At 37.4% G+C, this 16,890-nt stretch overlaps 1 protein-coding gene and 1 pseudogene across 2 annotated transcripts; both read right to left on the bottom strand.

Moving 5' to 3' along the window:
- Positions 1–6,355: 6,355 nt before the first annotated feature.
- Positions 6,356–8,513, bottom strand: LOC149108539 (neuropilin-1-like; annotated as a pseudogene).
- Positions 8,514–10,885: 2,372 nt separating this feature from the next.
- LOC110040450 (lactadherin-like) lies at positions 10,886–16,500 on the bottom strand. 2 transcript variants are annotated; one of them, XM_089293867.1, is made up of 4 exons: positions 15,917–16,500; positions 14,112–14,673; positions 13,127–13,404; positions 10,886–12,298 (listed from the first exon to the last, which is right to left on the bottom strand). In XM_089293867.1, the coding sequence occupies exons 2-4, from the start codon at positions 14,632–14,634 to the stop codon at positions 12,161–12,163; spliced, it is 939 nt and encodes a 312-aa protein (XP_089149993.1). In that variant the 5' UTR covers positions 14,635–14,673; positions 15,917–16,500; the 3' UTR covers positions 10,886–12,160. The 2 variants fall into 2 exon arrangements, with proteins under 2 accessions (XP_089149993.1, XP_089149994.1); XM_089293868.1 differs by lacking the exon at positions 15,917–16,500 and having other exon boundaries at positions 13,253–13,404.
- Positions 16,501–16,890: the final 390 nt, after the last annotated feature.

Genomic DNA, 16,890 nt, shown 5'->3' with positions numbered 1-16,890 from the left:
AGACTAGGTATTGTTCCATACACATAACGATTTCTTGGGAGCTAATCACAAGTTATTTCTAGTAAACAAAAAGTAATCTATCGGCTCACGGAAATACAGGATATTTTACATCAATTTGCTTATTTGGAAACGTGTGCTTTATTTGCATGGGTTCCCCCTTTTATCACTCCCGGAATCTAACACGATTACTCACAGAGCTCAGTATGACTTATACCACTAAGGCCAAGTTCAGACGTCGTACTTCAAATGAGCCGAATCGAATGCAAATGAGAAAAATCCTTTGTTCTCCCTCATTAGCATTCGATTCCGCTCATGTGAAGTGCGGCGTCTGAACCGAGCATTTAAGGCACTCCACGAAAGGTTTTCCTCTTAATAAATCCAATAATTATGGTTGACATTGATCATCAGGTTTCTTATATCGAAGCTAGTGGTCTTTTAACACAACCTGAAGTTCTGGAGCAAAATGCCTTTTGTACCATTAAATATCTTTCGCCAGTTAAGTCCAATTCCTCAAACATTTTTTTTCAAGGGCCAGTAGCTTGGGGAAATTCAGGGAAGCTAATCTTCCGCCATGTTTCAGTGTTTCAGAACCTCCTAAGTTCTTCGTTCTCGATCCGTCAACTCAAAGCGGGTCTGAAATCAGTGCCTTTCTCAGCTTAAAACTTAGATACCAAGTTAAAACTTACTTACCAATCTTGATATATGTCCGTTTACTTAATTATAACAGTTTAAGAAGCCCCTATTGAAGTTATTTCTTGAATCGGGTGAATCCAGAATTTTGCAAGTAAATATAGCTAAACTCGTCAAGGATTCTTTTTCTTTTTTTCGGAGATCTAGAACAGATGAAACTACCTACTTACCTTGATGATTACGAGTAATATTATCTGGTTGAAAAAACTTTTAATTTGCACTGCAGTGCAGATAAACGAGCGTGCGTCCGTCATTTTCTCAGTCATATAACAAATGAGTAATCATATGAAAGCTTAAAGCTCGCGCAATTACGGATTTACACCACTCGTGATATTTGAAAATTCTTTCAAATTGCAAATTTTGAGAGAATTTTCAAATATCATTCGTAGTGTAAATCCTTAATTACAATCATATTCATACGACTACCAATACGAATCTACGATTATGTAATGCAGGGCTTAAATACAAGCCGTTGTAATGAATGGGACACACGATTGAGGTCGTTGAGTCCTGCTTAGTGAGGTTGGATATTGGATGAGTGACAAAATTGAGTAAGAACAAGAACAAGAGTAAGAGCATTCGAGGTGAAAAGGGCTCCCACTTTCGCGCGTAGCATTTAGCAAAAATTTACTCCTGAAAGAAATATGCCGCCTTAAGAGAGGAAACTTCAACTGAATAATATTAAGTCATTGTTGTTTAATAAATAAAAAAGCCGAAGCCGGGTATTACATGGGATAAAACACGACGGCATTTGACAACAGAGGGAATGTAGAAAACACTCGCCTGCGGCTCGTGTTTTCTACATTTATCGGATGAAAAATAATTGAATGATGATGATGATGATGATGATAATGATGATGATAATAATGATTAACAATTATTCACCGACGTGGAGGTAAATATCCATCACTTTCACCGACACTGAGGTGAATAATTCTTTTAGTATATACCACACAAGCTGAATAATTAGCGGACCAAAACGTTATTTTATGTGTGACAAGCGGTCGGAAATTTTAAAATCTCTCGCGCCCGGCTGCTCGGAGGTGAATAGTACTTGCTAATCACCCCCGAGTTAACCAATGAGAGCGCGCGAAAAGCACTATTCACTTGTGTGGTATTTACTAATACTAATAATAATAACCATCATCATCATCATAATAATGATTATTTTATTAAAGTGTCAAATTTATTTAGCACTGTTGTGCTAGTTGAGGACACTGTAGATAAACAAACAAATGTTGCAAATAGAACACCTTGACAAAAGTAGTGGCATAATTATGCAAAGTATCATTTGGTCTGAAAAAAAGATGAAACGTAAAGTAAACAAACAAGTTAAAACCACCGATAATGTTCAAATCTACAAAAATGACAGTCATGATGAGTTTACCTATAAACCTCCACCATCTCTAAAGCCGTTCACAACTGTGATTTGGAGGCCATTAAGTGTTTACCTAAACAGCAATAATTCAAACAAGTGAAAGCGATACGTGAATAATAAATCAAGTCAGTCACGAAGGAGAGAAACGAAACCAACTCGTATTAATAAACATATTTATAAAAAAAAAATTATAAGTAACAACCAGGCGGATTCAAACCCGGGCTTGAAGGCTACAAAACGGAGTAGCTACAATTCTTTGACACAAAAGCACCTGACGCCGAAATGCGTTGTAAAAGTAAGTTTAAATCGGTCTGCAAAGGACGCTGTACCTACTGAGAGATGATCAGTGACATAAGTGTTATTGTTGTTATCGTTTTTAGAAAAAATAAAAACTTAAATTTCTGTTTTAGTGAGATTCCGGATTTTTAAAATTTTACATTTCTTGTACTTTCATTCTTTTGTTGTAATATTTTTCGAGTTAAAATTTGGAGCTGCTCTATACAGGCCCGCAAATATTCTCGGGACCACAAATGATCCCGGCATGGGCCCGTTTCTTGAGGGTCCCGAAAAGTTTCCGCACCCGGAAAGCCGTAGCGAAATCTCAAACCTTATGATTACAGAGCTGTTTTAATTACGTATTCTTAATATGGCCAGAGGCTGCCACTCCAGAGTGGGACTCTATAGCCACTCGAGACGATGCTCCGCATCGACATAGCGCTACACGTACCATCGTCTCCCGAGACGAACGGCTGCCGACGATGACGAATATGGCCAGAAGTTCCCTTCATACAAGAAGTTTCAGGCGTATACACCTTTCTGTTTTTAGATACAAATTAACTAAAAATGGCTTTGCAGACCCGAAAAGTTTCCAGGGCTTTAGAAAGAGCGAGAGATAATTCGAAACCACTGCGTTATCTTATTAAAAATGTAACAATAAAAATGCCGTAAAAGATAACGCTTTTCGCTAGCAGGCCGGAGGACCGAAAATTCCAAACTTTTTAATAACGATCCAGTTCAAAGTTCGTTATCACATTGCAGGTTTCCTTTTGTCAAAAAAGAAAAACTTACACCTCCAATACAATCACCATAATTACGGCATAGGACATATCGTATAAAATGATGATGCAACAATGCACCTTGACAAAAGTAGTAGCATAATTATGTAAAGTATCATTTGGTCTGAAGAAAAGATGAAACGGAAAGTAAACAAACAAGTTGAAACCATCGATAATGTTCAAATCTACAGAAGTGACAGTCGTGATGAGTTTGTTCATAAACCTCCACAATCTCTGAAGCCGTTCACAACTGTGATTTGGAGGCCATTAACTGTTTATTTAAACAGCAATAATTCAAACAACTGAAAGCGATACGTGAAAAATAAATCAAGTCCATCACGAAGGAGAGAAACGAAACCAACTCGTATTAATAAAAATATTTATTCTGGAGCAATGTAAATCTCTCCTTTTGTGCCTACCTCATCTCTTCCTTGATTGGGTAGGATTGCCGTAGCAGTAGCCCAGGGGCAGCACCGCTAATCGGTTGATCAGGTAAGTTAAGACCTGTTGGGAAAGGTCAGTAAGTTGATGGGTGATTGAAGCTGCAGATGTCATCTTCTCCCGAGTAAAGAGTAAAGAGTAAAGAGTAAAGAGTAAAGAGTAAAGAGTAAAGAGTAAAGAGTAAAGAGTAAAGAGTAAAGAGTAAAGAGTAAAGAGTAAAGAGTAAAGAGTAAAGAGTAAAGAGTAAAGAGTAAAGAGTAAAGAGTAAAGAGTAAAGAGTAAAGAGTAAAGAGTAAAGAGTAAAGAGTAAAGAGTAAAGAGTAAAGAGTAAAGAGTAAAGAGTAAAGAGTAAAGAGTAAAGAGTAAAGAGTAAAGAGTAAAGAGTAAAGAGTAAAGAGTAAAGAGTAAAGAGTAAAGAGTAAAGAGTAAAGAGTAAAGAGTAAAGAGTAAAGAGTAAAGAGTAAAGAGTAAAGAGTAAAGAGTAAAGAGTAAAGAGTAAAGAGTAAAGAGTAAAGAGTAAAGAGTAAAGAGTAAAGAGTAAAGAGTAAAGAGTAAAGAGTAAAGAGTAAAGAGTAAAGAGTAAAGAGTAAAGAGTAAAGAGTAAAGAGTAAAGAGTAAAGAGTAAAGAGTAAAGAGTAAAGAGTAAAGAGTAAAGAGTAAAGAGTAAAGAGTAAAGAGTAAAGAGTAAAGAGTAAAGAGTAAAGAGTAAAGAGTAAAGAGTAAAGAGTAAAGAGTAAAGAGTAAAGAGTAAAGAGTAAAGAGTAAAGAGTAAAGAGTAAAGAGTAAAGAGTAAAGAGTAAAGAGTAAAGAGTAAAGAGTAAAGAGTAAAGAGTAAAGAGTAAAGAGTAAAGAGTAAAGAGTAAAGAGTAAAGAGTAAAGAGTAAAGAGTAAAGAGTAAAGAGTAAAGAGTAAAGAGTAAAGAGTAAAGAGTAAAGAGTAAAGAGTAAAGAGTAAAGAGTAAAGAGTAAAGAGTAAAGAGTAAAGAGTAAAGAGTAAAGAGTAAAGAGTAAAGAGTAAAGAGTAAAGAGTAAAGAGTAAAGAGTAAAGAGTAAAGAGTAAAGAGTAAAGAGTAAAGAGTAAAGAGTAAAGAGTAAAGAGTAAAGAGTAAAGAGTAAAGAGTAAAGAGTAAAGAGTAAAGAGTAAAGAGTAAAGAGTAAAGAGTAAAGAGTAAAGAGTAAAGAGTAAAGAGTAAAGAGTAAAGAGTAAAGAGTAAAGAGTAAAGAGTAAAGAGTAAAGAGTAAAGAGTAAAGAGTAAAGAGTAAAGAGTAAAGAGTAAAGAGTAAAGAGTAAAGAGTAAAGAGTAAAGAGTAAAGAGTAAAGAGTAAAGAGTAAAGAGTAAAGAGTAAAGAGTAAAGAGTAAAGAGTAAAGAGTAAAGAGTAAAGAGTAAAGAGTAAAGAGTAAAGAGTAAAGAGTAAAGAGTAAAGAGTAAAGAGTAAAGAGTAAAGAGTAAAGAGTAAAGAGTAAAGAGTAAAGAGTAAAGAGTAAAGAGTAAAGAGTAAAGAGTAAAGAGTAAAGAGTAAAGAGTAAAGAGTAAAGAGTAAAGAGTAAAGAGTAAAGAGTAAAGAGTAAAGAGTAAAGAGTAAAGAGTAAAGAGTAAAGAGTAAAGAGTAAAGAGTAAAGAGTAAAGAGTAAAGAGTAAAGAGTAAAGAGTAAAGAGTAAAGAGTAAAGAGTAAAGAGTAAAGAGTAAAGAGTAAAGAGTAAAGAGTAAAGAGTAAAGAGTAAAGAGTAAAGAGTAAAGAGTAAAGAGTAAAGAGTAAAGAGTAAAGAGTAAAGAGTAAAGAGTAAAGAGTAAAGAGTAAAGAGTAAAGAGTAAAGAGTAAAGAGTAAAGAGTAAAGAGTAAAGAGTAAAGAGTAAAGAGTAAAGAGTAAAGAGTAAAGAGTAAAGAGTAAAGAGTAAAGAGTAAAGAGTAAAGAGTAAAGAGTAAAGAGTAAAGAGTAAAGAGTAAAGAGTAAAGAGTAAAGAGTAAAGAGTAAAGAGTAAAGAGTAAAGAGTAAAGAGTAAAGAGTAAAGAGTAAAGAGTAAAGAGTAAAGAGTAAAGAGTAAAGAGTAAAGAGTAAAGAGTAAAGAGTAAAGAGTAAAGAGTAAAGAGTAAAGAGTAAAGAGTAAAGAGTAAAGAGTAAAGAGTAAAGAGTAAAGAGTAAAGAGTAAAGAGTAAAGAGTAAAGAGTAAAGAGTAAAGAGTAAAGAGTAAAGAGTAAAGAGTAAAGAGTAAAGAGTAAAGAGTAAAGAGTAAAGAGTAAAGAGTAAAGAGTAAAGAGTAAAGAGTAAAGAGTAAAGAGTAAAGAGTAAAGAGTAAAGAGTAAAGAGTAAAGAGTAAAGAGTAAGAAATTCCACGGAAGAAGAACTATTTGATTACTGACTCAAGAAATAAAATGAACAAGGTGAATTGTTGGCGGACCTAGCGATTAAGACTCTCAAATTAAGACACTTTACCAGGATGAAAAATTGTTTAACTCCACATCAACAAGGATCGCTGTATGATTTTTATGTTGGGAAACGGTTAATTTAAACAACGTTTCCAAGAACTTAAACCGCTAGTCGGGTATCTAGAAAATTTTAAAATTACATCTATGTTGTATATTGCTGATCTAAACAGATCACAGCAATTATGTTAACAAGAAATGAGGCTTTATTATGCTGTTATAGATTATTTACAGGTAAGTCTACTAGATCAAATGACTGCACAATACTACAGTAAGATTATTGTAAAATGTTTTTCTCATCATGTTTACAACGCTTGCAGACGTCCCAAAGTGGCAAAAAATAACAAAGTAGATTTATTAGATCTATTAGTATCCGTACACTTCGAGTCTCATTGCAATACACGAATCCAGCTTGACGGATAGATAAGAATGAAGTCGACGTTTTGTGGTGGATTTGGCAAAACGTTTGTGACAATAATGGTCTGGTATGAATTCGCCTGATACACCTGTGTGAAAAGGAACAAATAAAGTTCTGTTTCTTTTCTTTTCTCTTCTTTTCTTTTTTAAGGTAGAATTTCCAGTCAGGGTCTTTCTCTGTAACGTTTGCTCTTTATACACCCCAGCAAGTATCAGAATTAAAAGGGGGGTTTAAAAGACATCGAAACTGGAGTACAGAAAACATAATCAGATAATCCCACTTACAAGGTGTAAAACTGAAATCAAAATTTACGCTGACCAAGAGCCTATGATCTAAAAACTTCTGGACCAACCGTAATCCGGCCTACTTTGAAAAAAGGGGGCCTAGAGTGGAGAGAGAAATTCAACAGACCTTTCCCGAATTCCACTTCAGTGCCTGCAGAGCGAGGTTGGGGTGAACATTTTCATACGTTTGCTGAATTTTTGTCCACTTTAACCTGGACTCAGGGCCATCGTTCTTTGGACTATCGGCAAGGTCTATCACAGAGTCTGACAGTACACAATCGATTGGGCTGCATAGCACATATAAATAAAATCACTTTTCTGATAAGCAAGGTTCCAATGTTTTGTTATCGATGTTCAAAAAAAACTAAACCGAAACGTAAATATAAAGAGTAAAATCAAGACAAAGAATAAAAAAAGAATGATGTCTACTTTACCTTGGGTTCAGCTTCCATAACCACCCCAGACGGTACATAGGACCCCCAATGTATGTAGTAACTCTTCACCCAGCAGAAGGTATCAGGGGCACCTTGCGTAGCTATGGCAACAATGGTAACCTTGGTTACAAAAGCAATCCTTATGTACAGTGTAGCTTTATTTTTTAATGGCATACAACAGGAGTTTCCGTTTAATCGTCCTTTCCATGCGTCATAACCAGTCTTTTCGGAGGAAGCCCGTATGCGTCCATCGGGAATTACATCATTCTCGATTCCTAGAGACCTTACAGCTAAAAACTATTGTTACAAACAATGCATTGTTCTGTTGAAGACAGCTCCTTAGAATATAGCTGTTGTCGGCCCGCTATCGGAGCTGAGCGATGGCAATTATAGAGAACGTATGTCCCGCCCCTTCTCAGATTTAATTATTTTCACTTTTTCATGCTTAATTCTAAACCAAATAGAAGATGGTGTTCCTATGTTTTCTACGCCGGAAAATAATGCACTTCTGAGACTAAAAAAAAAAATGCTTAACTCACTCGCGTTCCGCTCGTGCGTTCAACAGCAGTTTTTTTAGACTTCAAGCGCATTATTTTCTCAGAGATCATGGAACAACATCCTCTATGTGGTAACTGTAATATGCCACACAGAAATAAAATTTTAAGAATTCATGTTACTTACACCTTAACGAGAGATCGAGTGATCTACCGACTTGATAATCACGTTGGTATGTTGGTGTCCGCCAACATCACAAAACCTTGTGTGTCCGCAAGTTTTCACATTTCAAAAATTTTGGCGAGACATTTCGACATTGGGCAAAACTTTGCGCCTCGTTAATTCTCTGTTAAACCAGAGGATTCGAGACGGCCATCCTATTTAAGCGATATCTTCAGTTTTGGCTTTGAACTGCGCTTCATGTTCAAATTACTGAGGTTACAAGGAAAAAACGCCATATGTAGAAATTCTCTTAACGTCACTGGATCCCTTAAGGGACTTGCACTTCAAGCGAAGACTGCTGACACACGTGTCTCCGTTCTCACAGCGCATGCTCGCACAAGGGTTATAACTGCGAATTACCATACCTATGTAAAATGCTCCCTTCTGTGTCACCAATTCACCAGGAAAGTATTCCTTGGTTGCGTCGTTCAGTCGACAAGTTTTGTGCAATGAAATGTAGTTGACACTGAAGCATTGCGGCTCCAGTTCACAGGAATAATGTGCAGCTCTCAAAAGACTTGTGATTGAGAGTCTGCATTACGCGACCAGTGAGAGCGTGATCTGTATCTGAAAAACTGGTGCGGCAACTGTTGGAGCCAGCAGTGTTCTTAGGGAAAAGGCTGATGAAGGGTAAGATGAATTCCAAATACGGTAACATCTCTGGCGTGTTTTCAAGTGCATGATACTAGTGATTATTACATGATCTGGAGGAAAACGATGTAGTAGGCTTAACTTTTATCGAGGACACCAACTTATAGGGGAGCATGTGCGCGCGGAGAGTAATTTCTCTGAGAATTTGGTGAAGTCGTCAAGTTGGGAAATTTCTATGTTCTACATGTTACTACCATTTACATTGTATTATATGTGACACGGATCTTAAGGTATAGATAAAAAATTAAAATCTGCCGAACATTCAGTGTACATTTCAAGGTTACGCCAAGGCGTATTACAATAGGCCATTTAATTTCCGAGTTGCTCTCTATTGCCTCAGTGTCAAAACGAGTATTCATCCTTATGAAATTGCGTCTTATCTGTAAGTTCATTTTCATGCAAATTATTCGTAAGAAAAGATTTGCACGAGGACTCGTTTCGAAACAGAGGCAAAAGGCAAATATGTGAAACTTAGAAAGCTTCACTGTTGTACTTGAAACAACTAAGATAAGACACTGTTACAATGTGCGGCAGGCCTAATTAGCAAAGTGTGCCGGACTGTTGTTGTATAAAGTGCGCTGCACTGTGCGGTATGTAAGAAAAAAAGCTTGAATTACGTGAAAAGTACAGTATGCTTTCCTTGTTTTCTAATACACGGTTTTATTTTAATATTTTAAAGAAACATTGTTTTAAAAATTATCTGAATGATGCTTTCCACATCCTTAGTTCGCCTGTCTGTGTTGATTACCATCTGTCTGGGCAAACACAAATCAATTTTTCTTCAAGGAAAAATTCAACACCTTGAAGGTGCGGTTTTTAATTTTGAGGAGATAATTGATGGTTTTTAGAGCTAAAGTTTCGAAAACGATCCTTTTCACACAAGAATTCTTTAATTTCAGTCTATGCCGTTCGACCTTGATGTCTACATCCTCAAAATTTATTAGCGACGTTGGCATATCGAAACTGCATTAGACAGAGCATTATCACACGGTGGTGCAAAGATATGAAATTTTATCAGCTGGAGAGGTATAAACAATATTGTACCCAGACCGAGCCCAGCGAACGAACCAAATATTGTTTTAAACACGAAAAGATACGACTCATATCTTCAAGCCACCGTAACGGACGTTTTGCACGATCAGCCGTCAATTGACGCCTATTGGGTCCCAGCCGTCAATTGACGCCTATTGGGTCCAGAATGTAGTTTCGTATGAATTTTTCAGGTGTTGTATTTTTCAGTAAAAACCTTTTGTCTATATAATAAATAAAAATTACATAAAAAATAAAAGTACTGAAAAAACACCGCAGCAGATGCATATGGCATCATTTTTTGTCAATATGATCTTTTAAAAAGTCCATGACCAATTACTCATAGACTTGCTTTTTCGGTTTTCAAGCTCTGCATATAATGTCTCACAGTACAAAACAAACATCTACATAACTTTTGAAGATGTTAATTAGGCTACAATCCTCTTTTTTTCCCATCACATTTTATTGCGCGATAAGCAAATCCACGGAAAAAGCCGAGAGGTGAGTGGTGAAGAATCGTCAAACCATCCTCGTTTTTACCTTTGATTCAAAATTTGAACTTATAAGTTCAAATTTGGAATCATTATTATTCTTGGTAGATTCCTTCAATCCAATCGTTGGTGAACAAGTTTTTGTCATTTTTGTGACGCAAAAGGTTACCATAGCAACAATGTAAACCGTTAGGTGGTAGTGTATTGATTCAAACGCCTTGCATATATTTAAAAATGGAAAAAGTGTAGTCAGGAGATGTCATAAGTTCTATGGAAAAAGGTTTGCCACTGACTCTTAATATTTTTCACTTGCATATATATTGAAAATATTAGGACCGTACAAAAGAAATAGAATCATCCATTGCGGAATAACACTGACATGGTCATAAAAGCAAGTTAGACAGGTTTTCGGATACAACTCAAGCCCTCTTACAAGGCGTTCCCGTAAGAGTTAGTGTTTTCCTGATCCTTATTTTGACTACGTGAAAACTGGGGTGAGCACGAGCAATGTTTACTTTGATTACGCGTGCTATGTATATATTTTTTAGCCTAGAAGAAGCAACGGCCGATTCGCTCCAAAAGGGAACACTCATTACATTATCAACATTGACCCCAAAACATTTAGTTTACCTCTTCCTGGGCTCAGTCAGAAACAAGTGAAATTGATTTTTCTTTCTTGTGGGGAAATTATGTTTAAAAGTAACTGGAAAAGAATGCCACCAATGCATTGCGCTATAGAACTTATGTTTCGCATGATTTCGGTCACTATACAATCTAGGGAAGCCGTGGAGCAAACCTGGAGCTAACATATTCCTATGCCAGACTTTCTACATTTTTTGAAAATTTTAACATTAACCATTTACTTGACCTAGTTAATTTTTTGAGGTTTTTATTGAGGTTTTAGTTTACTGTTACATATAACAGTGTTTTCTGAAAGGTTTGACAGACTAGCCAAGATCACTCCACAAAATGCTGCTTATATTATGACCCTTGGTAGTTGGTCCACCTGCCATTCGGTTGCGACCACCTCTCCTCAGCGACCAGTTTTCCAAAATAACAAAAGTTTCCGAAGCAAATCACAGCATTTGGAACCTCTTGTAAGCGACCGCGACCACTTTTACAGCTAAAAGTTTGAATTTGTCTCTTGTTTTTAGCCTCTCGTAATAGACCATATAGAGCAGAAATTGGATAATCAGGTGTTGCAACATTATCGCATACATTCCTGGATAGTACTAGCCTGCGAACGCAGACGTATTTTCGGCTGTCGCTTGTCTCTGCCGAAAATAATGTCTGCGAACCCGAGCCAGGAAACGATTTCTACGACGTAATGACTTTTGTTTCTCTTCGGCCAATCAGATTCCATGATAGAATGAAACTCGAGTGTTCCTCGCAGCGAATACCTCGCGCAGTGGTTCTGGGGCTACTTGAGCTAAACAGTGATTGGCCTAAAATTCCTACGTCACAGAAATCGTTTCCTAGCTCGGGTTCGCAGACGTTATTTTCGGCGGAGACTAGCGACAGCCGAAATACATCTGCGTTCGCAGGCTAGGATAGTACAAGAGACGGAAATTTCTCAACGGGAAGTACCGGATTTTTTCTCAAAATTGACTTTTCACAAGAATAAAACTTTTAAAGCAGGGGGTAAGTCTCTGCAGTTACCATAATGCTAATGAGGCAAAAGTTTGACCCGATATGATCTAAGCTCTGGTAAGCAACCACCGGCAAGGCTTGACATTTTAGGTGGTCGCTTACGGGAGGTTCCGCTTTATAAAATTTCCCTGGCCATATAAATAGGAATGTACAAGAGATTGAACGATTAATCAGGGTCACTTTCGTCTAAGCCTTCACGAGGTTAGATAAGCCCAGGGCTTACGTACAGACGGCATTTAACGGTAGCTGGTGTTTCATTTTTCTATAACTTATAGAGTAAACCTCGTCTTAGGCAATCATTACTGTCTTTTCCGTTACTCAGAACGATAGGACTGATATTTCAGGCATCGTAACGATTTTTTTCTGAACACTCCGTTTGCAGTTCCAAAAGTGGTCGAGTAAGCTTATGAGAGATAACAAAGTAGACATGCGCATGCTCACACACGTCAGCAAGGATGTCATGAGTAAACCCATAAAGAAACGTCAGTTTGTAGCTACTAGTATCCGTACACTTCTAGTCTCAGCGCAATACAAGACGACCAACTTGTTGGAGCGATACTGATCCATTCGGCAGAGCGAGGACTTGAGAACTTGTTTGTGACAATGCTGGCCTTGTCTGAATTCGCTTGGTACACCTGCATCAGAAATAAAAATAGTTTGTTTCTGTTTTTCTGGACACAAAAGAAAGAACACATATCGGGAAAGGGAGTTGAGAAAAATACTGCAAATATATTGTCAGCAGCGGCTAGATCATTAATTTGCAGAGGCCGAACGTTAATTGAGGCAAAAGATTGATTTCGAGACACGGACAAATCATCACGTTATTTTGCGAAACAGTTCATTAACCGTTTCATCAGTTAGTTGATCACTGGGTTTTTTTTTTTCGAAATTCTTGCTTTTCGACCGCTGCCTTGCTGAGGTAATTCGGTAACTTGTCCTTTCATAATACGAGCTGGTCTTTATCCAGTCAGACATTCACGGTCAAAATACATTCTATAGCTTTCATTGCCTTCTGTGTATTCTCGCTAAATTTTCGGCCCATTAATTAGACTCACCCAACTACTTAATGACAGCCTTGAGGCTCTCGTCAATGAGCTGCAATTTTTCACAGAAGGGGACTGCTCCGCTCTATCCACTGAGCTACGAGAACTCATGGAGAGCAAGGTCATTTAACTGAGTTCATATGTGACAGGCGTCTTGCATACTGCTAGGATCAGCATTATCGAGGTCATGGGTTCGATTCCTGTCCGAGACTCAGATTTTTTCTTTGTCCCACGCTCGTGTCATGTTGATCAATTAATCTTTCACATTTCATTACCGAGCTTAAAATTCACCATCTTTATTCACTTATCATTGCTACGAGAGGTTGGTTTGTTTCGAATTTTCAGAACATCTTAGAATAGTTGCTGTTGTTGCCAATACATGTGATTAAGAGAGGATTACAAAGATTGTAAGTAGATTACCTTGGGGTCTTGTGATATGGCAAGTCGAACACCATATCGAATAATATAACTCTTCACCCAACAGCTATCGATAGGGGCACCTTGCGTTGCTATGGCAACAACGGTTACCTGGGCTACAAACCTCACCGTAATGTACTCGGAATTGCTATTTTGTGTTGGCATCCAACAGGAGTTTCCATTTAGGCGTCCGTCCCAAGGATCGTAACCAGTCTTTGTAGAGGAAGCTTTTATACTCCCATCAGGAATTGCCCCGCTTTCCATTCCAAGAGCCTGAAGAGCTGATTAAAACAAATAGTATTGTTATAAAGAAAAACCATTGTTATAATTCGGGGTGCTCTGATTCTGGTGATAGCCTTTTATTATATGGCTTGTGTTTGCAGCCATATAACGCGCCCTCTGATTGACTAATAGCCCAATTTCGGTATATTAAAATCCAGCCTAAAACAATAGACATCAGTCAGATTTTGTGGCGTTTATTCCCCAGAGCCTCGTGCTGAGGTCTATTGTTTTTGGCTGAATTTTAATATATTGAAATTGGTCTATTCCAGGGCATTATTCTCCCATAGTGCCCGCGGGCCGATTACGGCCTGCAAAAACAAACAAGATGTCATATAATAAACAACTTATTAACCTTGAATTCATCTCTTTACGAACACGTAACGGTCGGTCTTTACGGATAAATCTCAAACCTCCGCCTTGCCGTATTGACCGAGCAATACTTTGTCGTATTGACCTCAATAAGGCAAGATCTCGGTTTGAGATTTTCCCGTAAAGACCCGACTCTCGGTTAATAAGTAGTTAGTAATATATGGGCTACAAAAAACGTTTCACTCAAGTTACTTAATCTTAGGACAGGAGTTAAAATTCTAACAGTAGTTTACATTGGCATATTGTAAGACTTAAATCTCACCTCTCAGTATATTGATTATTTGATTAGAAAACAAAAAAGACGCTAAAGAAAGCTAAACGAAAATGATGTTTTTACCGTCACAGTGAAGACCAGTGTAGCCATTAAAACACTTGCACTTTAAAGTAGGCCTGCTAATACACGTTCCTCCGTTTTCACAGCGCATGCTCACGCAAGGATCATAACTTTCGCAGCGAGGTCCACTGAATCCTTTCAGACACTTGCACTCTAGAGAAGGACTGAGAACACAAGTTCCTCCGTTTTCACAGCGCATGCTCGTACAAGGGTTATAACTGCGAATCACCATACCCATGTAAAATGATCCCTTCTGTTTCACCAAGTCACCAGGAAAGTATTCCTTGGTTGCGTCGTTCAGTTGACACGTTTTGTGGAACGAAATGTAGTTGACACTGAAGCATTGCGGCTCCAGTTCACAGGAAAATGTGCAGCTCTCAAAAGTCTTGTGATAAAGAGTCCGCATCACGTGACCAGTTAGAACATGATCTGTATCTGAAAAACTTGTGAGGCAGCGACTAGAGTCAGCGGTGTCCTTAGAAAAGAGGATGACGTAGAGTAAGATGAATTCCGAATGCGATATCATCCCCGGTGTGCAGTTCAAACGTAAGAATGATCACGTGATCTGTGGTAAAAATACATCATAAGCTTGACAATTACTGGAAGTCACTGGAAAATATTGCAAGTAAATCAGTGTTTACAACGTTTTAATCCCGTGTTACAAAGCGCGAGTGTTTTTGGTGATAGGGTGTTTTCTTTAGTTAATAATTTAGTTAACTAATTGTAACATCACTAAGCTACTTCGAAAAGGCTATATGCTAACGTATATATTAACGTATTACTGTATTATGAAAAAACTGGCCTAGATTGTTCGTGACTTTTTCTCGGACAAATCCCCACAAAGGTACACGCGGCAGTAATCTGCCCATAGAGTCTATGTTGAGGTAGACCGAGGAATAGGCGCTAATCAAGCGTCGTTGAGAAAAGCTAAAAGTTTCGAAATACCGTGGCGTGATTTCTTTTCTTATGAAAATTCACTTTAGACTCCCTCCCCCTACAAAAACATCAATTCAGAGCTCCGTAGAAAATGGTGCAGTTTTTCATATACCCTTACAATGAACAAAGTCACAGCTTTAAAATGGTATGTCCTTATCTGTATATCCCTGTGTTTTGTAGCTGCTTTCTCCCACCTGCTAAAGGAATCACTTGCGTATGTTTATCTACCGACTGATGTTAATTTTTATCTCGGATGTAGTTATATTGACTAATCCATTTACTTAGTTTTATCTTACCTAATCTATTGATTGTAATATTCAATGGTCACCAAACCTTAGTTACCTCTTTATAGCTTCAGGTAACGCGTGACTAATGTTTAGAAATTAGATCCTACTTTTTGAAAATTACTCTTTTTTTTTTTTTGCTTTTCATTTCTGGAAAAAATAGAGTCAGTCGCCGTTTATATCATTATGTTTGTGATACACCGTTTGGCAAGTTAATAACACCCATTAATTCATTGACAAGAGCAACTTTCCAGATTAGGGCCGGTTCAAACGCCGCTTCACTCTTACATTAAACCTTACTGATGGACAGAGTGAAGCACTGCAGAAAGCAAACTTTAGAGAGCTTTAGTACCACAATTGTACGATTTCTCGTTCACGGTTACAAGAGGCTCTCTTACAAGCCATTAATATGATTTAAGCGCTCGACAAACTGATTCTAATGTACCGAATTAAACACATCCATTATTTTAAAAAGAATTTAGTACGCCGTCTGAATCAAAATAAAATAACAATAAATCAAAATAATCAAATCAAAATAAAATGGAAACCGCATTAAATTAGTCCCCGGCCAAACAAACAGAAAGTTACCTTGTGTAAACGTTTCATGTTTCTTGAGGTTTGTGGTGATTTCTGACCATATTCAGGGTTCTCGCCGAAACTCTTTTTTTTTTTCGCTTGCCGGAAAATTTCGTCACCGCTTTCAGTGTTTATCTAGTTTCATCCTAACAGCGTGAATTGCGAATCATAAACCTTTTCCGGTGAAAGGAATATAAACGTCCTCTTAAAAGTAAAATTTCGTAATTATAGCTAGACATTTTGTCAAAATCGTGGACACGACTCAAACAATGTTTACTTTTATTTTGACAGTGTTTTGTCCTAATACCACCACACGTATGAAATCAGTGTCAATTTGTTCAAATATCCACTTATTTGAGAGGAAACTCGTTACATTTGAAACATTTAACTCAAACTCCACACATAGCTGATGTCAATGCCAGATTTAATCAGCTGACTGACTTAAATTTGTACCCAGGGACTCATGTTATAGAAGAGGCTGAAACAAATATAAAAAAGAAGACACTGCAGTGGAACCTTGCCTTACAGTCACCTCGTTATTACGGCCACTTTTTCTATCCCAGCGAAACGCCCATATCTTTTCTTAGAGAAAACGCCCGACCGTTAATTTGGCCGCCCCATTAATACAGCCAATAGTCACACTCGGAAATCCCAACTTGTATAATTCATTATAATTTTACCCCGTCGAACGAGTTATGTTAATCTTCCCATGGTTAATATTAGATGTACAGATTGAAGTTTAAATTTTTTTTAAAAAAATTATATCTGCATTCCGGATGCTTATTAACAAAGTTGTTTAGATGTGCAGTTGTGGTATATCTGTCAAACATCACTTAAAATCGACCCTGACCCGTAAAGTAGGGTTACCGCGTTGATTAAGTCAAAATTTCATGGCCGGTTGGTAACCTTATCAACGGGATTCCTCTCTTGTGAGTTGGCTTGGCGAACGTGATTTTCCGAAAAGAGTTTGTGCATGACATATATTT

This window comes from Orbicella faveolata, unplaced genomic scaffold, assembly GCF_042242905.1.
Source record: "Orbicella faveolata isolate gen_17 unplaced genomic scaffold, um_ofav_v1 contig_25, whole genome shotgun sequence".
In the NCBI taxonomy this organism is placed as follows: domain Eukaryota; kingdom Metazoa; phylum Cnidaria; class Anthozoa; order Scleractinia; family Merulinidae; genus Orbicella; species Orbicella faveolata.
This window is presented reverse-complemented; position numbering and strand designations above follow the sequence as displayed.

Excerpts from the sequence above, each read along its gene's own strand:
- LOC110040450 (XM_089293867.1), bottom strand. The coding sequence starts at position 14,634 with ATGATATCGCATTCGGAATTCATCTTACTCTACGTCATCCTCTTTTCT. Across the intron at positions 13,405-14,111 it reads CACTGGTCTTCACTGTGACG|CTCTTCAGGCTCTTGGAATG; the intron begins GTAAAAACATCA and ends TGTTTTAATCAG. Across the intron at positions 12,299-13,126 it reads CCATATCACAAGACCCCAAG|GTGTACCAAGCGAATTCAGA; the intron begins GTAATCTACTTA and ends TTTCTGATGCAG.